Source organism: Propithecus coquereli, unplaced genomic scaffold, assembly GCF_000956105.1.
Source record: "Propithecus coquereli isolate 6110/MARCELLA unplaced genomic scaffold, Pcoq_1.0 Scaffold1073, whole genome shotgun sequence".
Taxonomy (NCBI): domain Eukaryota; kingdom Metazoa; phylum Chordata; class Mammalia; order Primates; family Indriidae; genus Propithecus; species Propithecus coquereli.
The window spans coordinates 91,710-111,737 of NW_012134670.1; the positions used below are offsets into that span (position 1 = coordinate 91,710).

Sequence of the window (20,028 nt, forward strand, 5' to 3'; positions counted from 1 at the left end):
TCTTCATTAGGAGGAAGATTTTGGTCTGGAAGGCAAAGGAGGGTCCTAGGAAAATGGAACATTTAATGAACTAGAAAGTCCCCTCGAAAGCCACCAGCTTCTCCTCTCACTGGGGAGGGGAGCCCCAGCGGGGTACCTGGCACACAGCAGGTGCCAGGGTCTGATGAGGGAATAGCCCAAGGTCACGGCTGGTGGGGCAGAGCTGGTGTGGAGCCCTCTTCTCCTTTCCCCTGGGCCCTGCATGCTGCTCTGCCCTTCACACGTAATCTAAGTCTTTCACACATACTGCACTTCTAACAGCCTCTTTTCTTTTGGAGTCAGCCTGCAAACAGAGGCCACACGGGGAAATCCCTAAGCACGTCTCAAAAATTTGAAGGAACAGTCAGCATTCTGCATGGAAGGCCCATTCAATACTGCGTTCCTGGCCTTTTCCACCACGAGGCCCATCTGAGCGAAGTCAAGCTTTATTAAATGATAGAAACTGAAGAAAGAAGTTCGAATATTCAATCAGAGAGTCAGAATTGCCAAACTTATTTCACAGAAAAAAATTACATGAAAACCAAAAAGGAAATCATGAGAAGGAGAGAAGGAAATAAGGAGCTTACGAAATTTAAAAACACCTCCTCTGGCCAGAGGGAAGAGCATGTGCGAAGGCCCAGAGCATCAGAAGAGGCAGCTGCAGAGCTAAGTGAGGGGCAGTTTCAAAGGCTTAAAAGGCAGTATTTCAGGCAAGAAATGAAGATCTGGAGCAGATGACAGGAGAAGGAAGAGAAAAGGGAGAACAATGTAAGAAATTTTCACGTGGACTCCATAGGGCTTGGGCAATGATCAGACACCATGGAGAGTAAGGAAGAAGGAATGATCAAGGGTGATGTCGTCCAATAAGTGGCCACTGCCACCTGTGGGTATTTGAAACGAATTAAAATGTGATAAAATTAAGAATTCAGTTCCTCAATCACACTAGTCACATTCAGCACTCACTAGCGTCTGTTACTTAGTGGCTACCGTGCTGAACAATGCGGATTATAGAAGATTTCCATCATCCCAGAAAGTTCTAGTGGACAGTAATGGTCTAGCGTGACTCTCAGGCTTCTAGTCTGGGAGATCAGGTCTGATGGGTGCACGAAATACCAGGAAATGGTTATGCCTTTTACTACAACAGAGACCAACTAAAGAGGAAGCATTCTGGGGGGACGAGATGAAGAGCATGGTCTCAGACACGTTGAATGTGAGGTGGCAATGACGTTGCAGGAGCCCTGCAGAAATACCTGTCAAAGATCGGACAGAAACCAAAGATGGACAGACACCACTAAGAGTCACTGTTACATGGATCTGAGTGTGCTCAGCCACATGAGCATAGATAGAATTGGAGGAAACAGTTTCAATATTGGGGTAGAAGCATAAGTTGGATCAGAGTAGGCTGAGGAGGGCGAGGTGAGCACGTGTAGATAACTCTGGAAGCTCAGTGGTGGAGGGGATGTCTATCACTCGACATGTCATCCAAAGTCTAGTTCTCTCAACACAAGAAAAGCCTTTCCTGACCACTCCAGAAATCTTCCCACAGTCTGAATTTAACATGTGCTGTGAGATGCACTCACATCTGCATTTCAAGGCTTTCTATTTGATTCAAGTGTGCACATTCCTAACCACCACTGTAGGCTTCACAGGATCAGGGAACCACATCTTCTCACCCTCTTGAATCCCCCTGGCCAGCAGATGAGTGGAACCCTGCAAACATTTATTGGCCTGTCTTTAGCATAGAAGCCATATGGGAACGTAAGTCTAACGAGTCATCATGCAGAAGGCCAGTCTCTGGAAGGCTGGGCCCGGCCCTGTTCCACCTGAAGCTCTAGGGTGGCATGAAGAGGCTGGGCTGGACAGGCTAACACCCCACAGGCACTTACTGGAAGGGGAGCTTCTCATCATTGGGCTTGATGCAGCGGACGTAGTGTGGCGTCGTGGCATTCAGGGTCTCCATGAGCAGATGCAGGGAGGTGCGGAACTGGGGAGGTGAAAGCCAGCGCTTGGTTACTTACTTTCAACATTTTGTGGATGTACAATAAACAAAGAAAAACTCACATACCGGTGGCAGTCGTAGTTATTACCATTGCTGTTATTATCACTGTTTATCCAGAAGGACAGGGGAAGAAGTACAGAGCCCTAGCGTCAGATTCCAGCTTTGACACTCCCACCTTGCTGTAACCAAAAATCGAGTCCTTTCCATAGTAGGGCTCTTCAAACTAAATCGGGAGAGACTGTCCCCTAACATGCCCAACTCCCAGTATTATGGATCACATGAGCTGACAGGTGGGCAAACACTGCATGAGATTCGGTCCCTGTGCACTGGACATCTGTTACTCCCAGACCTGAGGCCCTGGAGCCTTGACATCTGGGGCCTGGGCATCCTGGGAGTGATCGTGTTTACGTAAGACGACCAGAATCCACAGATGTAAAAGTAGGTGGTGGTTGCCAGGGGCTTGGCAGGCACACTTTTCAGAGACGCACTGGACATATTGCCCACAGAGACCTCGCAGGAGTTCTTAGTCTCCTGATCCCTGGGGCTTATTTAGGCCTCCTCTCCTACCTGCAGACTGCGGACCTCTGGCCTCCCCCACAGGTGTCTGTGCCCCTGCAGCGGGCCCTACCACAGGGACTAACGTACTGACTGGGCTCCTCTTTCCTCCATTGTTTCCCTGTAGTGAAGGTTTTGGAGTTTCCTTCTTCAAAGGACACAGAGACTGAGCTGCGGGGCTGGGGCTGCTGATGGCCGAGGCCACCGCGGCCTCCCTCTGACCTGGCGACCATCCTTCACCTACACGGAGGGCAGCCCCGCACACGCGCCAAGGCTCAGAGCTTTTGGCCTGGGGCTGACCTGGTGGCCTACGGTTTTCTTGTGCTCCTTGTTGGAGGCTTTCATGGGGGTTCTGGCAGAGCGAATGTTGATCTTTGAAGAGGATCCCTTCCCAGGTGTGGTGGTGGCAGGAACGGGGTCCTTGTCATCATGAAACAAGTCAGCCACCAGTGGGAACTAGAAACAATCAAAGGGAGAATAATGAAGATATCTTACACCTTTCTCTTGCAAAACATCAGCTTTCCAACGTATACCCAAAAGAACTGAAAACTCATAAGAGCTACAAAGTAGAAACAACCTAAACGTCCATCAACTGATGAATGGATAAATGCGATATAGCCACACAACAGACTATTCAACGGTATGAAGAAACAAAGTCCTGATCCACGCCACAATAGGATGGACCTTGAAAACATCACGCCAAGTGAAAGAAGCCAGACACAAAAGACCACCTAGTGAGTGATACCATTTATAGGAAATGTCCAGGAAACAGAAACTAGTTTAGTGGTTGCCAGGGGCTGGGAGAGGGGGAAAAAGAGAGGGTCACTAATGGGTACAGGGTTTCTTCTGGGATGATAAAAACATTCAAGTTTATAGTGGTAATGGTTGTACAGCTTGGTGAACACACTAAAATCCACTGAAATGTATACTTCATGAGGGTGAATTCTGTGGTATGTGAATGATATTTCAATTTTTAAAATGGTAGGAAAGACAACATTTTGATGCAGTCTGTCATGTCAAAACAAAATACGGACTGATTAAATGATTCTAATCCATACACTTTTTGAAATGGACTTTTGAGATGTTTGGGGCATGGGTACAAGCACCAGTCTACATAATTACACTGTATTTAGGGATCTGTTTAAAGAAATCATTAATAGTAAATTTACTGTGAAAAATCTTTTAAGTGTAAGGTCAGGAAGAGTTATAGATTGAGTATCGTTTATCTGAAACACTTGGAAACAAATGTTTTGGATTTCAGATTTCTTTGGAATCTGAAATATTTGCATTATACTCACTGATTGTGCATTCCTAATCCGAAAATCTGAAATCTGGAATGTTCCAATCAATGAGCATTTTGGATTTTGGAGCATCCTGGATTTCTGCTGTTCAGATTTGGGATGCTAGATCTGTATTAAAATCACACCAGGAACTTTGAAATCAGGCTCACCAATATGAGGATTTTAAAATATCAGCCCCTTTCTCTTGCTTCCATCAGAGATGCTACCTATGCTTTTTATTTAATGCATTAAACAAGGGATTCATAACTTCACAGAAAGTGAAACGGTACAAGCCACAGTTTACCCTAAGCCAGCACTATGTTTTAATTTAGGTACAAACATGATCAAGGTTTTGTTTGGAGAATCTGCATTTTAAAAACCATGTTTTCATCATAGGTCCCACTATTGAGACTGCATTCAGAAGTTGGTAGATTCTCTCGGATTCAGAGGAAGATGAGTTTGTTGAAATATTAATTCTAGGAAGGAGGCGTAGGCTTCATCTTCTATTCAGAATTTGTTTTATAAACTCAGTGAATGTAGATCTATTTTGAGGGCAGGACTGAGACACTAAGAGGTACCACTCGATCCTGGGCTGCAGGCAATAGCAGAACACTCAGGCAGAAAACATGATTATTGTCCCCATCCACCGGGAGGGCTGGGCCAGGTAGGGACTGCCTTGCCCCAGGAGTGTCCCAGCTACAGACAGACTCCCAAGGAATAGTAGTTACCAAGGTCTTCCTTCACAAAGGATTCATACAAAAGAACACATTTCTGAGTGAGGGGGAGAAAGCTGTTTTTTCTTTAACTGACCAACTCCAATTATGTTTTTAGGCCTATTAAGAAGTCTGTTTATAAGCTGACTGATCAATAATACTACAATTCACCTTATTCGGGCAGCCCGAGGAAATGGCACCTGCCCAGGCCGTTCTAAAAACTTGTTCCCTTCCAACTGGAAAACACACAAGGCAACACTCGCTGATAAACCAATCACTTCCCTAATTCCGTTTTTCACTTATTTAAAACGTGTCCACAGGTACAGGCTTTTGTAGCTCTGCCATTCAAGTCTATTTATAGATTTTAAAAGCCTGAGGCAAATCAAAAGGGGATTAAGTATAAAAACACTCTTAAAGATCGTTTGACAGTTCAAGAAAAGAGTCAATTATAGCTGTATACATAGCTGTTACCTTGGAAGTCACACCTATTCACCTGTGTTTATAAGAATGTAAGAGAGCTTTCCTTTAAAACGAACACAGGAAACTATAATAAGACACAGTATAAGAACAGTTTGAGATCTCTTGCCTGAGATCTTATCTTTAAAAACTATGGCTATAGATACAATAAAAAATATTTTCTTTTCAATGAATCAATTCCTTTTACATGGTTAATGGTATCCTCCAGGAGAAAAAAAATCTCCAACTTTTAGATAAGAAATACTTTGTTTAAAACTCAAAATAACTAAAGTGAATTCAGAATGTTCCCAATACAAAGAAATGTTTGAGGTGATGGATATCCCAATTACCCTAATTTGACCATTATGCATAGTATTCTCATACCAAAATATCACATGTTCCTTTGGAAGACGACAAACAAGGACTTTCCTACATTGGAAAAGGAATATTATTGTGTTATCGACTAACAAATTCTCTCTTACATAGTGATCTGTTTATTCTAAACATGAGTAAGTGTCTTTCAACTACCAGCACATTTTAAGCAGGAAGCTCTCCAGTACATTTAAGAACAAGCATTTTATAATAAGTTGATTATCTCAATAAAGCTCCTACATAAAAAATTTAAAAACATAAAAAATAAAAATGTTTTAAAAAAGCAAGCTATTTGCTCAGAATGGGATGTACGTGTAACCTTTAAAAAACATATTAGTGTAGAAGGCAACAAATACATGTACTTGTCATTCCTTGATGAACTGAAGTCATAAGAAGCAGAAAGAAGGGGACAGAGAACATTTAGGCCTTATCTGAGTTGCTTTGTGGTGAATTCTAGACCAGGGATCGTCATGGCTCAGGGTAGGCGGCTTTGGGCCAAGACGGTCTCTGGACCACAGTGGTCTCGAGATCCCTTCTGCAGGGACGCAGTGGAGAGACGGCATCAGGACCACCACCCAGAACACCCTCGCTGCCCAGGAGGTGGCTTGTTTATGTCATGCCTGGCACAGACACGTGACCCACTGTGTGTCCCTCTGACCTACATTCAGTGGTGGCCTGGAATAGGAAATCTTTAGAGGAAAAAATATTCTCTTTTTAAGGTTTTTTTCTTCCTTGTCAATAAAATATTCCTTTTTATAATAAATATTGGGAGGAAAAAACCTCCATCCTTTAGTATTGAAAGCAGTGAGTCTATTCATAGCTTGAAATCATGTTTTAAAAGAAGTATTTCTTTACCTAAGTCTCTATTTATAGCTCTCTGATAGCTGAGAAAGCAATTAGCTACACTATAACCTCTTAGGCAGGGTAACTGGCTTTACTAATTACATTCTCATTACCACGGTGTTATTTCACTGCTCTTGGTGGGAGTTCCTCAAACATCCCTTTGGCTGGTAGGATACATGGGAGTCTTCTATCCCACATTGCTTAATTATTCATAACAACTTGTTAAATTCTCATCAAAAATGCCACACAAAGGAACACAGATAATAGTCTCCCATAAAATAAAATTAAATAAAATTATGAATTTACACATAGTATTGGAGATTTAGCTGCACTAAGCGAGATGAAAACCAATAAAAAATTGTGCATTAAAATTTTAATGCCGTGACATAGGACCTTGTATTTTTCCAGGTCTTTATTTTTCCATCTGTAACATGGAGTCAGAAACATAAGCTTCTTAGGGCTGCTGTGAAAACTAAAACATTTTAAGGAAAATTATAGAGACTCCGTAAACAATGAGCTTTAGAAATGCTAAATGCCGGAGGCTGCCAGACATGCCCATCTGCCCAGATGATTTAGAGCACACTTAGAATCACCCTGCTCTGCAGCTGCAGTCTGGGTACAGCCCACCTGCAGGTTTACAGTGCTCTAGTGTCAATCTTTGCTTTCTATTTTCTGGGACGTCTGAAATGGGCTGGAAGGAGTCCCAGGTGGAGCATTCCCAGCACTCCCCCAGCTGGGGTCTGGCAGCCCAGAAGACTTCTGTGGTTGGTCTGAGCCCTGCTGGCCACCATCACGGCATCTCAGGGGGGGCAACAAGGTCACTGTTTCTTTAGAAATGTTAGCTAGTGAAGGGGAAAGCTAGAATTGTGATGGGTGGGTAGGGAAGAGCAGGAGGAAGTTGGTTACATTTCAAGAATAGATCACAGACCTATGTTATCCCCCAATGTAGCACTATCTATGAACTTTTGATGTGCACACGCTTGGAATCATTAATTCCACTTCTAGAAGTCTACCCAACAGATATAATTGTACAAGTACGCAAAGATATAAAGGACATTCATTGCTGTATTATTTGAAATAGCAAACTCCCAGCAGTTGTTTTGAAAAAAGAAAAGCAGATGTGTACTCATGTGGAAAGATAGCCAAGATAACAATGGTAAGTGAAAAATTAGAGAGGACTACATATATATAGATAAAATGTGGTTATTTCAATCTTAAAATGATACACCAATATGCTTGAACATGAACAGGAATTCATCAAAAGATGGGTCAAGGAGTGAGAGAGGACTTATTTTATATATTTATTCATTATTTTAATTTTTTATGAGCTTATATTTAATTTCTAATAAAAACTCAGCACCCCTAATCTGAAATGATAACTCCTGTACAGCAAAGAGCCAACATAGCAGGCCCAAGACTGCTATCCTTAGAAACGCCTGCCTACAAAGTTGAGTGCTGGCTGGTGTCTGGGAACTTAGACTTCAGGAGAGATTTCACCATTCCCCAATAAGAATAATTCACTGTGTCTAAGTTGTTCATGCGAACAATATGGTTTACGCTGGATACCTACTTGCCTTCTGGGAGTCTGGAATTTTGGTTTGTGTTAGGCGAAAGGTACCTACATAATTGAGCCCAAATAAAAACCCTGGTCACCAAGGCTCAGGTGACATTCTCGGTAGGCATCTCACAGGTACTGCCACAACTCACTTCCGGGGGTGCTTATGTGCGTCCCGTAAGACCCCACCGGGAGAGGACCCCTGAAAGCTTGTGCTTGTTCTACCCTGGACTTTACTCTGTACATCTTTCCCCTTTGCTGATTTTATTCTGTATCTTTTTACTGTGAATAAATCACAGCCATGAGTACAACCCTGTGCTGAGTTCCGTGAGTCTTTCTAGCAAATGACGGAAACTGGGGATGGTCTTGGGGGCCCCTAAAGTATCGCTATCACTTTTTTTGTAGCCCCTCTTGACCTTAACATTACTACAGTTTGTATTTAAAGTATATTTTTCACTAAATTCCATGAGATTGACCATACATCTTGGTTACCACTATATACTAAATACTTGATAAATTTGTTAAATAAAAATTTAAAAAAAAAGCTCAGCTACTAATAAAACAATCAGCTAGAGAGAGAATGCCTCATGTTCAATGATCCTTTTTAGATTCTGAAATCTGAGAGTCATACAAATTAAGACACTAAAAAGTCAGTATCACGGCAGAAGCAAACTCTGTATTTAGTACCCAGCTCCCTTCCCCTCACCCCTCATTTGTGCTCCTACCTGAAAGGGGAAACTTCCACCAAGACAGTTTCCTGGACCTCGAGGCCACTGTCAGACTCACAGGTCGTTACAGGCCTCTGAGCAGTCCAAGAAACCATGATGAGGAAAGCTCCTAATGCTCCACCCCCTCTTACTTCTACCTCTTTCCCTGTGCCTTGCGGCTCTTCTTCCATCCCACAACCCTTGTGAAAAATGGAAAAAGTCATATTAAGCACCATGGACCAGAGCTCTGAACACCAGGGAAACTGAGAGGTCAACCTTGAGTTGAACTCCAACGATATCCACACTCACCCAAAGTGAATTTGTTTCTGTGGTGACTAATTCCCTGATGTTCCAGAGATCCAGAAATGACGATGGGCAGGGGGGGTCTGCCCTGGGCAGTCTTCATGCTGCTACTGACTAAAATCCTCCCTAAACCCCCCGGCCTTGGGGCCACGTGATGTAACAGGGTTTACCTGGCTTTGCGTCCTTGGGTCTGTTTTGCTGGGTGTATTTCCTCCATTCTATCATCTCACCCTATTGCATTCATCTAAAGCTTATCACAAAGAGAAATTAATCTGCCATTTCTACAGCCTTATCAGGCCCCTGCAGTGAGTTCAGTATCGTGTGGTCTGGGAGAAAGCCTCCTAAGTCCTGGCAAGTCTTTTTCTGGGTTTCCTCTGAAGGGCTAAAGCCAGCAACAGCCTCTGCATCAGTGTTGGCCTTTTGGAACACTGGCACACGGGCTCCCCACCAGCCACCCAACCCTCTCCCCCTGCCTCCTTCTCTCCTTTCACAGTTACCTGTGTCTTTACCTGCTCACAGCCCACGAGAAGGTAAGCAAGTAGGGGGAAGAATCTCTCTCGCTTGCCTTTGTATGGAAACAGGTGTGTTTAGGGTAGTGCCTCACAAGGCAGGTGCTTAAAAAAGATGTGTTTGGATGAATTGGTGCCTTGTTCCCTCCATTTGTAGAATGGACACAATATTTGCTAACTTTTTGCAATGCTCATGAAAAGGAAATAATTCTGGAGATTATTATAATAGAGTCCAAAGTACTAGATTTCAGGTGTCCCTTAAATCCCACCTTCCATTCTATTAAGTTTTCATTTACAGAGAGGTTCTATAGACTGCTAAACAGAAGTTAAAATGCACAGATCCTGACATTTGAAGGGATTTAAATAACTTTACATTGAAGGCAGAAAGCACAAAGGTGACTTAGTGGACGGCAGCTGGGTTTCCATCATTGCTCGCCACGGTCTCTCCTCCTGGCTGTCACCTCTCATGCGCCCCTCCATGCCCTTCCCCTCGCATACATCTCCCCCCATCCCCACTCCCTGCTTCTTTCCCTCCATCAGGCCATACTCGAATGTTTTCAGAGTGAAATAACCAACAAACCCCTCACTCTCCCTGCCCAACATCTCTGCCCTCCCACCCAGAGCGGGGCCAATAACTAGCCTGTCCCAGGCCTGGCTCTGCTGGGGACATTCCTGCTCTCCACCCCATTTGGACGCTCTTTACCTTGCTGGCCTTCAGGATGTTGATCTGTTCTTCATACACTGTGTCCCTGTTTTTCTCCAGAAAACCATCTGAAAGGTACTCCACCTGGGGCAGCCGCAACAGGAGAGAGAAACAGTTAGTGCCTGAGCCTGACCCGGTTCCTTCGGCAGTTTGAGTACTTGAGTAGTTTCATCTCATCCACAGAGGGTGTTCTGAAAAGTGCTGGAGTAGATAGGAAACCCACAGATGTTCCATTTAAAATGCAAAGCCAATAAACATTCAGGATTTACATAGAGGCAACCAAGTATTCATTTTGTGGAAGAAAATATTGTCTTAAAAGGGAGTTCCCATAACAGACGACTTCTTTAGGGCTCTACAAATGCAGCTTCTCAGCTATATCCCAGCCCCACTGAATCAGAATTTGCAGTTTAACAAGCCCTTGGTGATTTACGCACACAGTAAAATTTGAAAAACACAGGGCTGGTGTGTATCGAGCAAATCCACTTAGAAAAATTCTACATCTACACCAGTTACTGGGAAAGCAGCCACCTGAAGCAGAGTGACACCTGTTCCCTTTAAGAAGCCAGACCACTCGGTGCCTCTTTTCCACCCCTCCCTTTCCTCTCCTGAGCTCCACGAGGGCAGACTCGTAGCTGCCTCACTTGCTGCTGAGTTCCCCAAAGAGTGACCTTCAATAAATAGTTAAGCATGTGATCGGGAGACTCCGACACCCCCTGTTAGGTTATGCCGTGTGGTAGCAATTCAGCATCCCCCAGAAATGGAGCAGTTTGAGTAAGAAAGGGGCTTCAGCCCACCTGAACTCAAAAAGGACAGCTCCCTCCTGGCCCAGAAATCCCTGAGTCTACCTACAGTGGGGCTAAGGGAATGTCCCACCTTATCTGCAAAGTGCACAACAATGAAGGCCGTGTTGGACATGCGGGGCTTTTGGAAGTGCTGGCTGCTGGAGTGCCGGTCGTAGAGCTTCTGAGCCCAGTTCTGGTCAGTTCCTTTGGGGACCTGCGAAACACAAAACAGGGCAGAGTGCTTTGTGAAAAAGAAAGAGTTGTGGCAGAGGGATGGAATCTGCCAGTAAGTTGGCTCCAGCTCTCAAACCAGGACCACAGTGGGACTGCGGAAGAACGGTTCCACCATGGACGTTCGGGACCCTGCCACATGTGGGCTGGTTTCCGTGGGAGCATGCTGAGCCTCACAGAGCCTGCTGGTTGACAGACGCTGGAAGTGCCAGAGAGGGGTGAAGGTGGAAGCCGAGGTCACAGGAGCAGAGTCACAGCTCGTGGAACAACCTGAAGGTGCTTCGTCCCTGCAGTTGGGCCTGTGACTTCAGCATCACGAACATGTCACATCCACCTCCAGTGCCAAGCTCTGCCCACCAGCAAGCCCACCCTCTCTAAGCTCATCTAAATACCACTGTCCCGCCTCAGCTCAAGTTCATCCTTTTCCTGCCCACTCTTCACCTTGCTTTTCTCTGCCTTGGAATTCCCCACAACCGAGCTCCTGCACATACACTAGCATGTTGCTCACCATCGGTCATCAGGCATGTCTTACCAGTTTGCTGGGTTCAAGGACTGGCCACGCCTTACTGTTGTTTTCCTGCCCCTCAGAGAACTCAGTGGGTTCTGGTCACTAGGTACTAAGTACCTAGTGATGGATCTATACACTACTAATCTCTGCCTCTCCCCAAATTTAAATTCAGGTTGAAAGGTTTCACTGCATTAAGAATTCTGAAGGGCAGCCCCTTTCAATAGCTTCTGGATGGCTTCAGAAGTAAAAAAGCATCTTGCTTCATTGAAAATATAACAGAGTCATTGTAACCACCATTCCGATTGTCCAGGAGGACAGCGACTCTCCCAATGGGAAGGTGCTCTCTCCTGCCACCCTTGACCGCCACTGTGCACACGCACTGACCAGCATCAGTCCAGTCCTCAGTTCCACGTCACAATTGACCCACCTTCGTTAGTTCAGAGTGTACATTTAGATCAGGCAGGGCTGAAGGTGACCCTTGCACTAGCCATTTAAAAACGGCTTTACACAGTACATTAATAAAATCTTTGTCATGAAGAAAATGCTTACCTACTTAGGAACAAACTTCTTAAATCCTTTGTAAGCAAACTGATTTTTCTCAAGCTTTAAATTTGGTGTAACTATTAATAATATTGAATAGCCAGTGCTAAGTGCCATCGGAAATTCAAGAAAAAGCCTTTCTTGAAGGAGATTATTAATTGTGTTGGGCAGACAATAAGATATTTCTAATTCAGCATTTTCTATATATACTGTGTTTTGTTTGTCTCCAAGCATTCTGTGTCTAGAACCACCAGGTGTGAAGGAAGCAGAGGTCGGCCTGGCAGGGCTGTCAGGACCGGGCAGGCCAGAGGACAGGAGCAAGAGGAACCTCAAGGGATTGGCACAACTGGGGCAGACAGAACCACAGTGAGAAGTCCACCAAAGCAAACAGATTTGCCAGGAGCAAAATCATCTTGTCTTGAAAATGAAATTGGACTTCTGTGAGGAGACTCCATCCACAATCCTACATATTCACTAATTCAGACTGGCATGAATTAATAAGCAGAGGAGAACAGCAATTGATGTCACATGTATACATATTTCCTGACAAGGATCAGTCTTCTCCTTTCACCGCCCACCCTACCTCCAGTGAAAAATAAGGGCCAACAGGAATTTACAGCAATTAAGATTCCCAGGTAATACTAACGGCTAATGCCCACAGCACTAATCATTTGCCAGGCAGTTTTCTTCCCATTTTAGACATATCAACCCATTTCATCCTCATATGATACTATGAGCTGGACACTATGTTTGCACACATTTTAGAGACGCAGAAATTGAGACAGCGGGGTTAAGTAACTTGTTCAAGGTCACACAACTGGAGTAGCAGAGCTGGGGCTGCAACCAGGACAGGCTGGCTCTGGGGCATGTGTTCTTGGCTATTTTGCCTTACTGCCTGAAAACAGAGTTTTAAAGGCAGCCATGAAGGTAGGGTCAGGTAGAAGGTGTTTTTTACCAAAAATATTTCCATAAAGTAGATTTTAAACAGCCACAGGAGAAGGAAAGAAAACCTGGTGTTCTGATAACATCTGGATCACTGCTATTAGCAGCTCTAGAATATGCAGCTGAATCAAATGCTTTAAAATGGAATCCACAGGCAGCTGCACACGAGCTTTTTTATGCTCCTCTCGGAGCAGTGCAGAGGAAGCACTGGCCCAGGAGCCCAGACTCCAGCTCTGTCCTCATCTAGGTCGCTTGTGTTCCTCTGAGGCCTAATCCCACATCAGAAAGTGAAGGTCCCATCTGCATGAAATGCCCTGAACAGGCAACTCTATAGAGATTGAAAGTAGCTTCGTGGTTGCCTAGGGCTGGGGGCAATGGGGAGCGGCTGCTGCAAATGGGTTTCTATAGGGGGCGATGAAAATGTTCTGAAACTGACTGTGGCGGTAAAGGTCGCACAGCTGTGGACACACTAAAAACCATTAAATTGTATGCTTTAAGTGGGTGAATTGTATGGCATGTGAATTATATCTCATTAAAGCTGTTAAAAATACATTAAGCCTTTCTTCCTTGCTATTCAAATAGCAATAGAAGCGGGGAGTGATATTCCTTGGGCTTCCTAAGCCCATCTTCCCCCAGTAGCCTGGGGTGTACATCCTGGGGCCTGGGACAACTTTCCACCACTCTTGTCTTTGGAACCGTGAGCAGAAATTGTACTCTCTATCACAGATCATAGATGGTGCCATCATTGGCCCGGGACGTCATCTGGGGCCACAGCCCCCAGTGAAACAGCTTCCAGGAAATGACTATGATGGACCCCCCTTTATACCTTCTCTACTTCTTATCCTTGTCTTCCTGGGCCACTGGCACCAGTGACTGCCTCCCCAAGTCACTTACTACCTCCTTCCGTCCCATACGTGTGTGGGCTCCCTGGTGTCACCTACCTCTGCTGATTCCTCAAATCATCACGGCACCATAACTACCTCTGGATCCTCAGCCTCTCCAAGGAGGACCCTCTGCCCCCTCCTTGCCATCACAGAAGCACAGCTGGGCCCCCAGGACTCTGCTGTCCTAACCACGCTCTAGAGTAGAGGCGGCTCCTTCTCCCCACTCGCCCACCATCCCCAATGCCAATTCCCGGCCTTTACTTTTCCACCTTCACGAGATACCGATTCTAGATGGATCCAACTATCCATCCTCTCTTTCCCCATACCTGGGTGGCTGGATAAGATCACATATCAACTCATCTTCTCCTAACCAAGCCCTGCTGAAATAGTTTAGTAGAATACAATATTGCTGCCAAAAAAAAAAAAAAATACCCCACCAAATTTCATTCTGAGAATTACTCTTACAAATTAAGACACTGTTCCTAAATCTAAGCTAGGAGCTGACCTCAACAACTCCATCGATGGTCTCTGACCTCAGCAAACAAATCTGCTCACTCATCTCTCTTTCCTGTTTAGAGGACAGGATTCCACCTTCCTCCTTTCTCTTCAAGTTTCTGACCCTGCCACCTCTCAGCAGCTGCGTCATTTCCTCCTTCACAGGGAAACAGAAGTTGTCAAGTGGGAAATCTCCAATTCCTGCTCTAACATCCATAAAGTTCACCTGCACCCACGGCCACTGCGCTCTTCCTGCCCTTCTCACAGGGGACAGCACTTCCCTCCAGCCGGCCTCCCACCTGCATTGACCTCCTGAGGGACCATGATCCACCCACACCCCTCTCCCACCACCTCTTTCATAGCCAGGCCTCCAAAAAGGAGCATGGTCCTGGCTGAGTCTGGAGAGGGAGCTGTTGGCAGTAGATGCAGAACCAAGAAAGTTAGCAAGTGGAGAAGAGCAGGAAGGGAGCCTGTAGGGCCTGGGCTGCAACTCTGGTCATTTAGCCAGCGCTGCTGAATCCAGGGACAACTGTTTTACCTTTACTGAAACCTCTCAGGTTGGGTTGGGCAGGCCTAGCAAACACCTGCCACATTGAGAAGTTACGCCTGCTTGGATACCAACTCTGAAGATGAAGCCCACATCTCTGAAGAAATAAAGAACTTTAGGAGATAAAAATGTGCAAGCTGTAGAGTTCAGTGTATTTTCTTTATCTTATTGTTTCCTTTTCATTTTCAAAGGCAATGAAACTAGGAGAGCCCTTCTGGAAGGGAAACACCTCCTCCTACCAAACCCTCGAGCTACGCTCAACCCTTTCTTTACAGGCAAGGTGTGGAAGACCAAAAAGTAAAAGCCACTGGGCTCTTCCCTTTCAATCCCAAGAACCATATGGCTCTTATACCATTCGACTGGAGTTTCCATCACTGGAAAAATTGGTATGTAAATACCCCCTTAGCAACCACCCACCAAACTGGGAAAGACCTTGGATATCATCAGATCCATCCCCATAATTCAGAGAGCAGGAAACCAGAGGCCAAAGAAGTTAGGTGATTGATCAAATCCAGGACCCCCTCACCCCACCTTCCCAGGGCTGCCAGGCACTCTGTAGGCTGCCAATTCAGCACTTTCCCTGTCCCACCAGGTGGAGTCCACAAAAAGCCAGACGGGGAAACCTATTGATCTCACCTCCCATGAAGCCACCCTATCACTCACTCATAAGCCATCTGATGTGGCAAGGATGATTCCGGGCTCTTCAGTCCTCACTCTCTGGGGACACCTGTCTAGATGTTAGGGTCCTTCTCTTGACACCTAGGATATCTGGAGCACTGATTCCATACCACCCAGGCTCTGCTGAAAGAGGTGCATGTCTACCAACCTAGCAACATCTGCCAGTCACACTCAACGTGCCACCTTCTAGTATGCAGAATGGATCCCAATGCTTCCTCCCACCAACTAAAGTCCAGCTAATTACAGATGCAATTCCAGCTGTGACATCTTACATGTTCCCTTGCACTGCACAGTTGCCCCTTCAGCCCCACACCCAATACTAGAACTGAACTAATTCACTGACAGCATCAGTTTTACCTTACATTCTTCATCCAACAGGTCCAAGATCCCCAGCTTAGCTTCTATGAGGTCGATACAAGGCTGGTTATCATGAAAGTCAATCAAGGTCCAAGGGATCTGCTCCTTCATGTATTCTTCTTGCTCTAGTTTGAACACATGCTAGGGCAAGAGGTGAAAAGGTCAAGGTTGGTGAATTGCAAGCACACCTTATTACTCATCTCCCCCAAGTGCTCAGTGAGTTCTTGGTCCTGAAGGACAGCAGGTAACTGCTAGAAAGGTTTGGGTGCTTTTCACAGTCATGATTGCAGAAAAGAAAAGCGCAATTAGGTGATTTCTCATTCCTATGAACCCTTCCCTAGGCGATTTTAACAGTCACTTGTGTTGTTGTACCCCAACCAATCACAAGAAGCCCCATATCTGGCTTGCAGGTGCTTAACCACCCTAGAAACCCAGGCTCAAAGGAGTGGGAGTCAAGGCCATGGGAGGATCATCTACAAACTCAGCACAGCTGCCCGACTCTGACCACCACCTGATAGTGGACAGCGCCTTCCTAAAGCTCAGGGCACCACCAGGAAACCAAGTGCAGGTCAGGGCGGAGTGGAGCCCACGGGCCTCAGATGGAAGAGAAGTAACCTGGGCTGTCACTCCCAGGAAAAGAGAGGGAGATCTCCCCAGCCCAATATCCCTGGTCCAGATGCCCCGCCTACCCAGTTGAACTGCTGCTGGAGCTTCTCATTTGCGTAGTTAATGCAAAACTGCTCAAAGCTGTTTACCTCAAAGGTCTCAAACCTGCAGAACAGAAGGAGAAGACAAAGGTGAGAGACAACTCCTTTCAAGGCTGCCCTCACCCTCCACTCCCAGCCAGCTCTGCCCCTGACGCCACCACAGAGTCCCCAGATTCTGCTCTTGTGTTCCAAGAGGCCACCGTTGCAGATGTTAGCACTACAGAGAGCCTTCCTAAATTAGGAAAGAACGCATATGTATTTTTATAACTAGAAAAAGTACTGACAGCAGGAAAATTTAGGAAAAGCAGACACAGAAAAAGTCATCAATGATTCTATCATTCACATCAACCACCAGCTACATTTTGATAGGTTTCCTTTTAGGGAATTTTATATGTCATTCTTTCTTTCCCACCAAAATATAAAGTTTTACCTACTTTTATCATTTATACCGTTCCATTGCAAACACTTCCCCACACTGCCGCCCTGAAAATAGTTTTAACATTTGCTTCATTGACCACTGTATGGATCAGGGCTGCGGTCTAGAATTCTAGGTCACCTCGGAATTGCAAAGGTGCCCAGGTGAGGGGCAAGTGGTGCTGAAATTCAGCCAGCCCCTCACACGCTGTGGAGAAGGGCACTCCATCCCTAGGAAACCACACCCGTTCTCAATTCAGACAAAGGAGCCTCCTGAGCTGCCTCCCACACAGATGTATTGTATTGAACCACAGCCCCATTAAGGGACACTTTGATTCCTTTTCCAGTTTTTAGATGCTAGCAATGTTGTGACAAATTCTTTGAATTCATGATTCTTTCTTTGCAACCCTAGCCTGGAATTACCATGCCAAAAAGTATCACTTCTTAAAAGGTGGAAGCAAAGTAACTCCTAGCAGGGTGGAACTAATATATGTGATTACCCAACCCCCACCTCCCAATGTAGGAAAGTATCTTGCTCTCCTAATGCTGGTCAATAACATCCTGTTGTAATCATTTTTATTCAGTTAGAATTTTACACACAATAAATGCACCAATTTTAAGTGTATATTTTGATGCATTTTTGAAAAAATGTCACCAAGTGTGTAACTATCACCATGACTCAGGATAGACAACATTTTCATCACCTGAAAAATTTCCCTTGAGCTCCATTCAGGTCTCAAGGATCTCTCCCACAGACAGCCCATCCCTCACCACCGTGAGTATTAACGTATCACAGCTCTCTGGTCAACAGCGTACATAATTTTAAAAATCTTTGGTTATTTGGTATATAAAATGTCTGCTTGAATTTTAATTTCTTTGATCATTAATAGAGTTTAGCATTTTTCTGTCTGACTGCACAGGTCATCTGTGCTTTATGAGTTATCTGTGATCCTTGGTAAATTTTGTTGGGTTTCAACTTTAAAAATCAAATTATATTTGAGCTCTTCATACTTTAGAATATCAATGCTATCATCATTCATTGCTCAACTTAAATGTCTGCAACATGGCCCAATGGCCATGCAGGGAAGGTACAGCCGGGGCAGGTGGGGGGTGGGATGAGACGCAGGTGCAGCAGGAGGCAGCTGGGTCTTTCGTAGGCCTTGTGAGCTACACCAAGAGGTTTGGATCTCGCCAGGGGATAATGGGCAGATTCTGAAGGATTTCAAATTAAGAAATGACAATGAGATTTGCATCTTAGAGTTGGGCAGGAGAGAAACTGATTTGGGGGAAGGTACCCAAGACTGGAGGCAGGAAGTTGAGTAAGGTAGTTATTACTAGAGCAGGAAGCCAGGCAAGATCCATTCAGGGTCTGATTTAAGCTGGTGGTGGCCAAACAACAGAAAGATTCTCAAGACATCAAGGAAGATGGGGATGAGGGGACTTCAAATGGCCAACAGGCTGTGCCCACAACATGACAAGCACCAGCAGCTTCAGCTACAATGAGTGGGGCCCACCTTGTACACTGAACAACAGCATCAGGCCAAGGGGGTGAGAAGGGGTGGAAACCTATGAGGAAGAGCTGCCTTGTTTTCATTCACACACCGGGCCAAATGGGCCAGCAAAGGCCCTGCCAAGGAGCACCCGCAGAGCAACTGCCCCATGTGCTTCATGAGTTCTCAATTTGATGACTGCTCACAGCAAGCAAGAGTTAGGGTCTATCGTTAATCCACCCCACAGCTGAAGAAACTGAGGTGTGGGGATATTAAGTACCTGCCCAAGATCAGAGAGTCAGTAGGCAGAAGAGCCAGTATTTGAACACAGAGTTTGATTTCTGAGTGTACAGTTTTAATTCAGAGGGGAGGAAAAGTTTCATAAAAAAGGAAGAAGAGATGACTCAGAAGGGCTATGGACATGAGGGACAACTTCCCAGAAAGGGAGATATTTGAGCACGTGGTGAGGGGCAGAGGGCCAGCGCTAATATATATAAACCAGGAACCTGGGTCATGGGCTTCATTCAGCCTTCTCCAGAATCTTCACTTTTCCATCCCTTCCCGTTCCTTCAGTATGGAAAACCGAATTTCCTCAATCTTATACGAAGGCCATGCAAGCCCTTCCAATACAGCCTACTCCCTAAGTACCAACCCCAAACAGAAATGTTACCACTGTCTCTGGTGGGGTGGGGATGACGCTGGTAGAGAGACAGCACCCTATGCAGAGGGACCACCAAAAATAGAGGCATCAGATACCCAACAGGCTGTGTCAGCTCCCAGAAGGCATCAGGCTTCTACCCCCTCCCTGGCACCCACCTCCCCCACCAAGGTATGAGACTTGGAGAAGTGGGAAATTTTGAGATCAAAGGAATCAACTGCTTGGAGACAACCACATTAAAGCACAGCCTTTGGCCATGCCCACGTGGGAGAAAATTCTAGGTTAATAAAACCAGATCAAAGATGCAAAGTGCATGCTGGGATGAAGGATCCCACTCCTGTGCACTCCAGACCAGCAGAAGACAGGTACTGGATTGGGGGCCCCCCAGCCCAGGTGATGGTCCTTCAGACCAAGTTACATCCCCTAGAACCTCATTCCCTCCCCCAGCCTCCCACCCCCCAAGAGAGGTTGCTGACAACACCCAAGCCCCAGAGGAAAATTTAATTAACAAAACCTAGAAGGAAGATAAAGAGCCACCCTAGCAACTGGCCAGATAATAGCAATTGGGTGTGCTGGCAGAGCTTGCACTGAGCTCCACAGAGGGTTTAAATATCTACCACTTGCCATTTTCTAAAGGTTTACATTGGTAGTGCTCCACAAAGAACATTCTCATTAATTTGAAATGGCCTGAAATTAGCTCATAATTTTCCTATTTCTGCGATATTATCTGGTAACAATTCCTCTGCCATCTAATGTAATTACTGTAATGCCAGAGGCCCAGA

General features: G+C 45.4%; 1 protein-coding gene across 2 annotated transcripts in view; it reads right to left on the reverse strand.

Moving 5' to 3' along the window:
- The window catches only part of MYO5B (myosin VB), a 160,101-nt gene that overhangs the window by 84,483 nt on the left and 55,590 nt on the right, over positions 1 to 20,028 (reverse strand). For both annotated transcript variants that reach the window (XM_012647361.1, XM_012647355.1), the window contains exons 8-13: positions 16,667 to 16,748; positions 15,978 to 16,118; positions 10,887 to 11,009; positions 10,014 to 10,097; positions 2,873 to 3,028; positions 1,905 to 2,002 (exon numbers count right to left, since the gene is read on the reverse strand). In XM_012647361.1, coding sequence (XP_012502815.1) covers positions 1,905 to 2,002; positions 2,873 to 3,028; positions 10,014 to 10,097; positions 10,887 to 11,009; positions 15,978 to 16,118; positions 16,667 to 16,748 — 684 coding nt within the window. The remainder of the gene's footprint in view (positions 1 to 1,904; positions 2,003 to 2,872; positions 3,029 to 10,013; positions 10,098 to 10,886; positions 11,010 to 15,977; positions 16,119 to 16,666; positions 16,749 to 20,028) is intronic.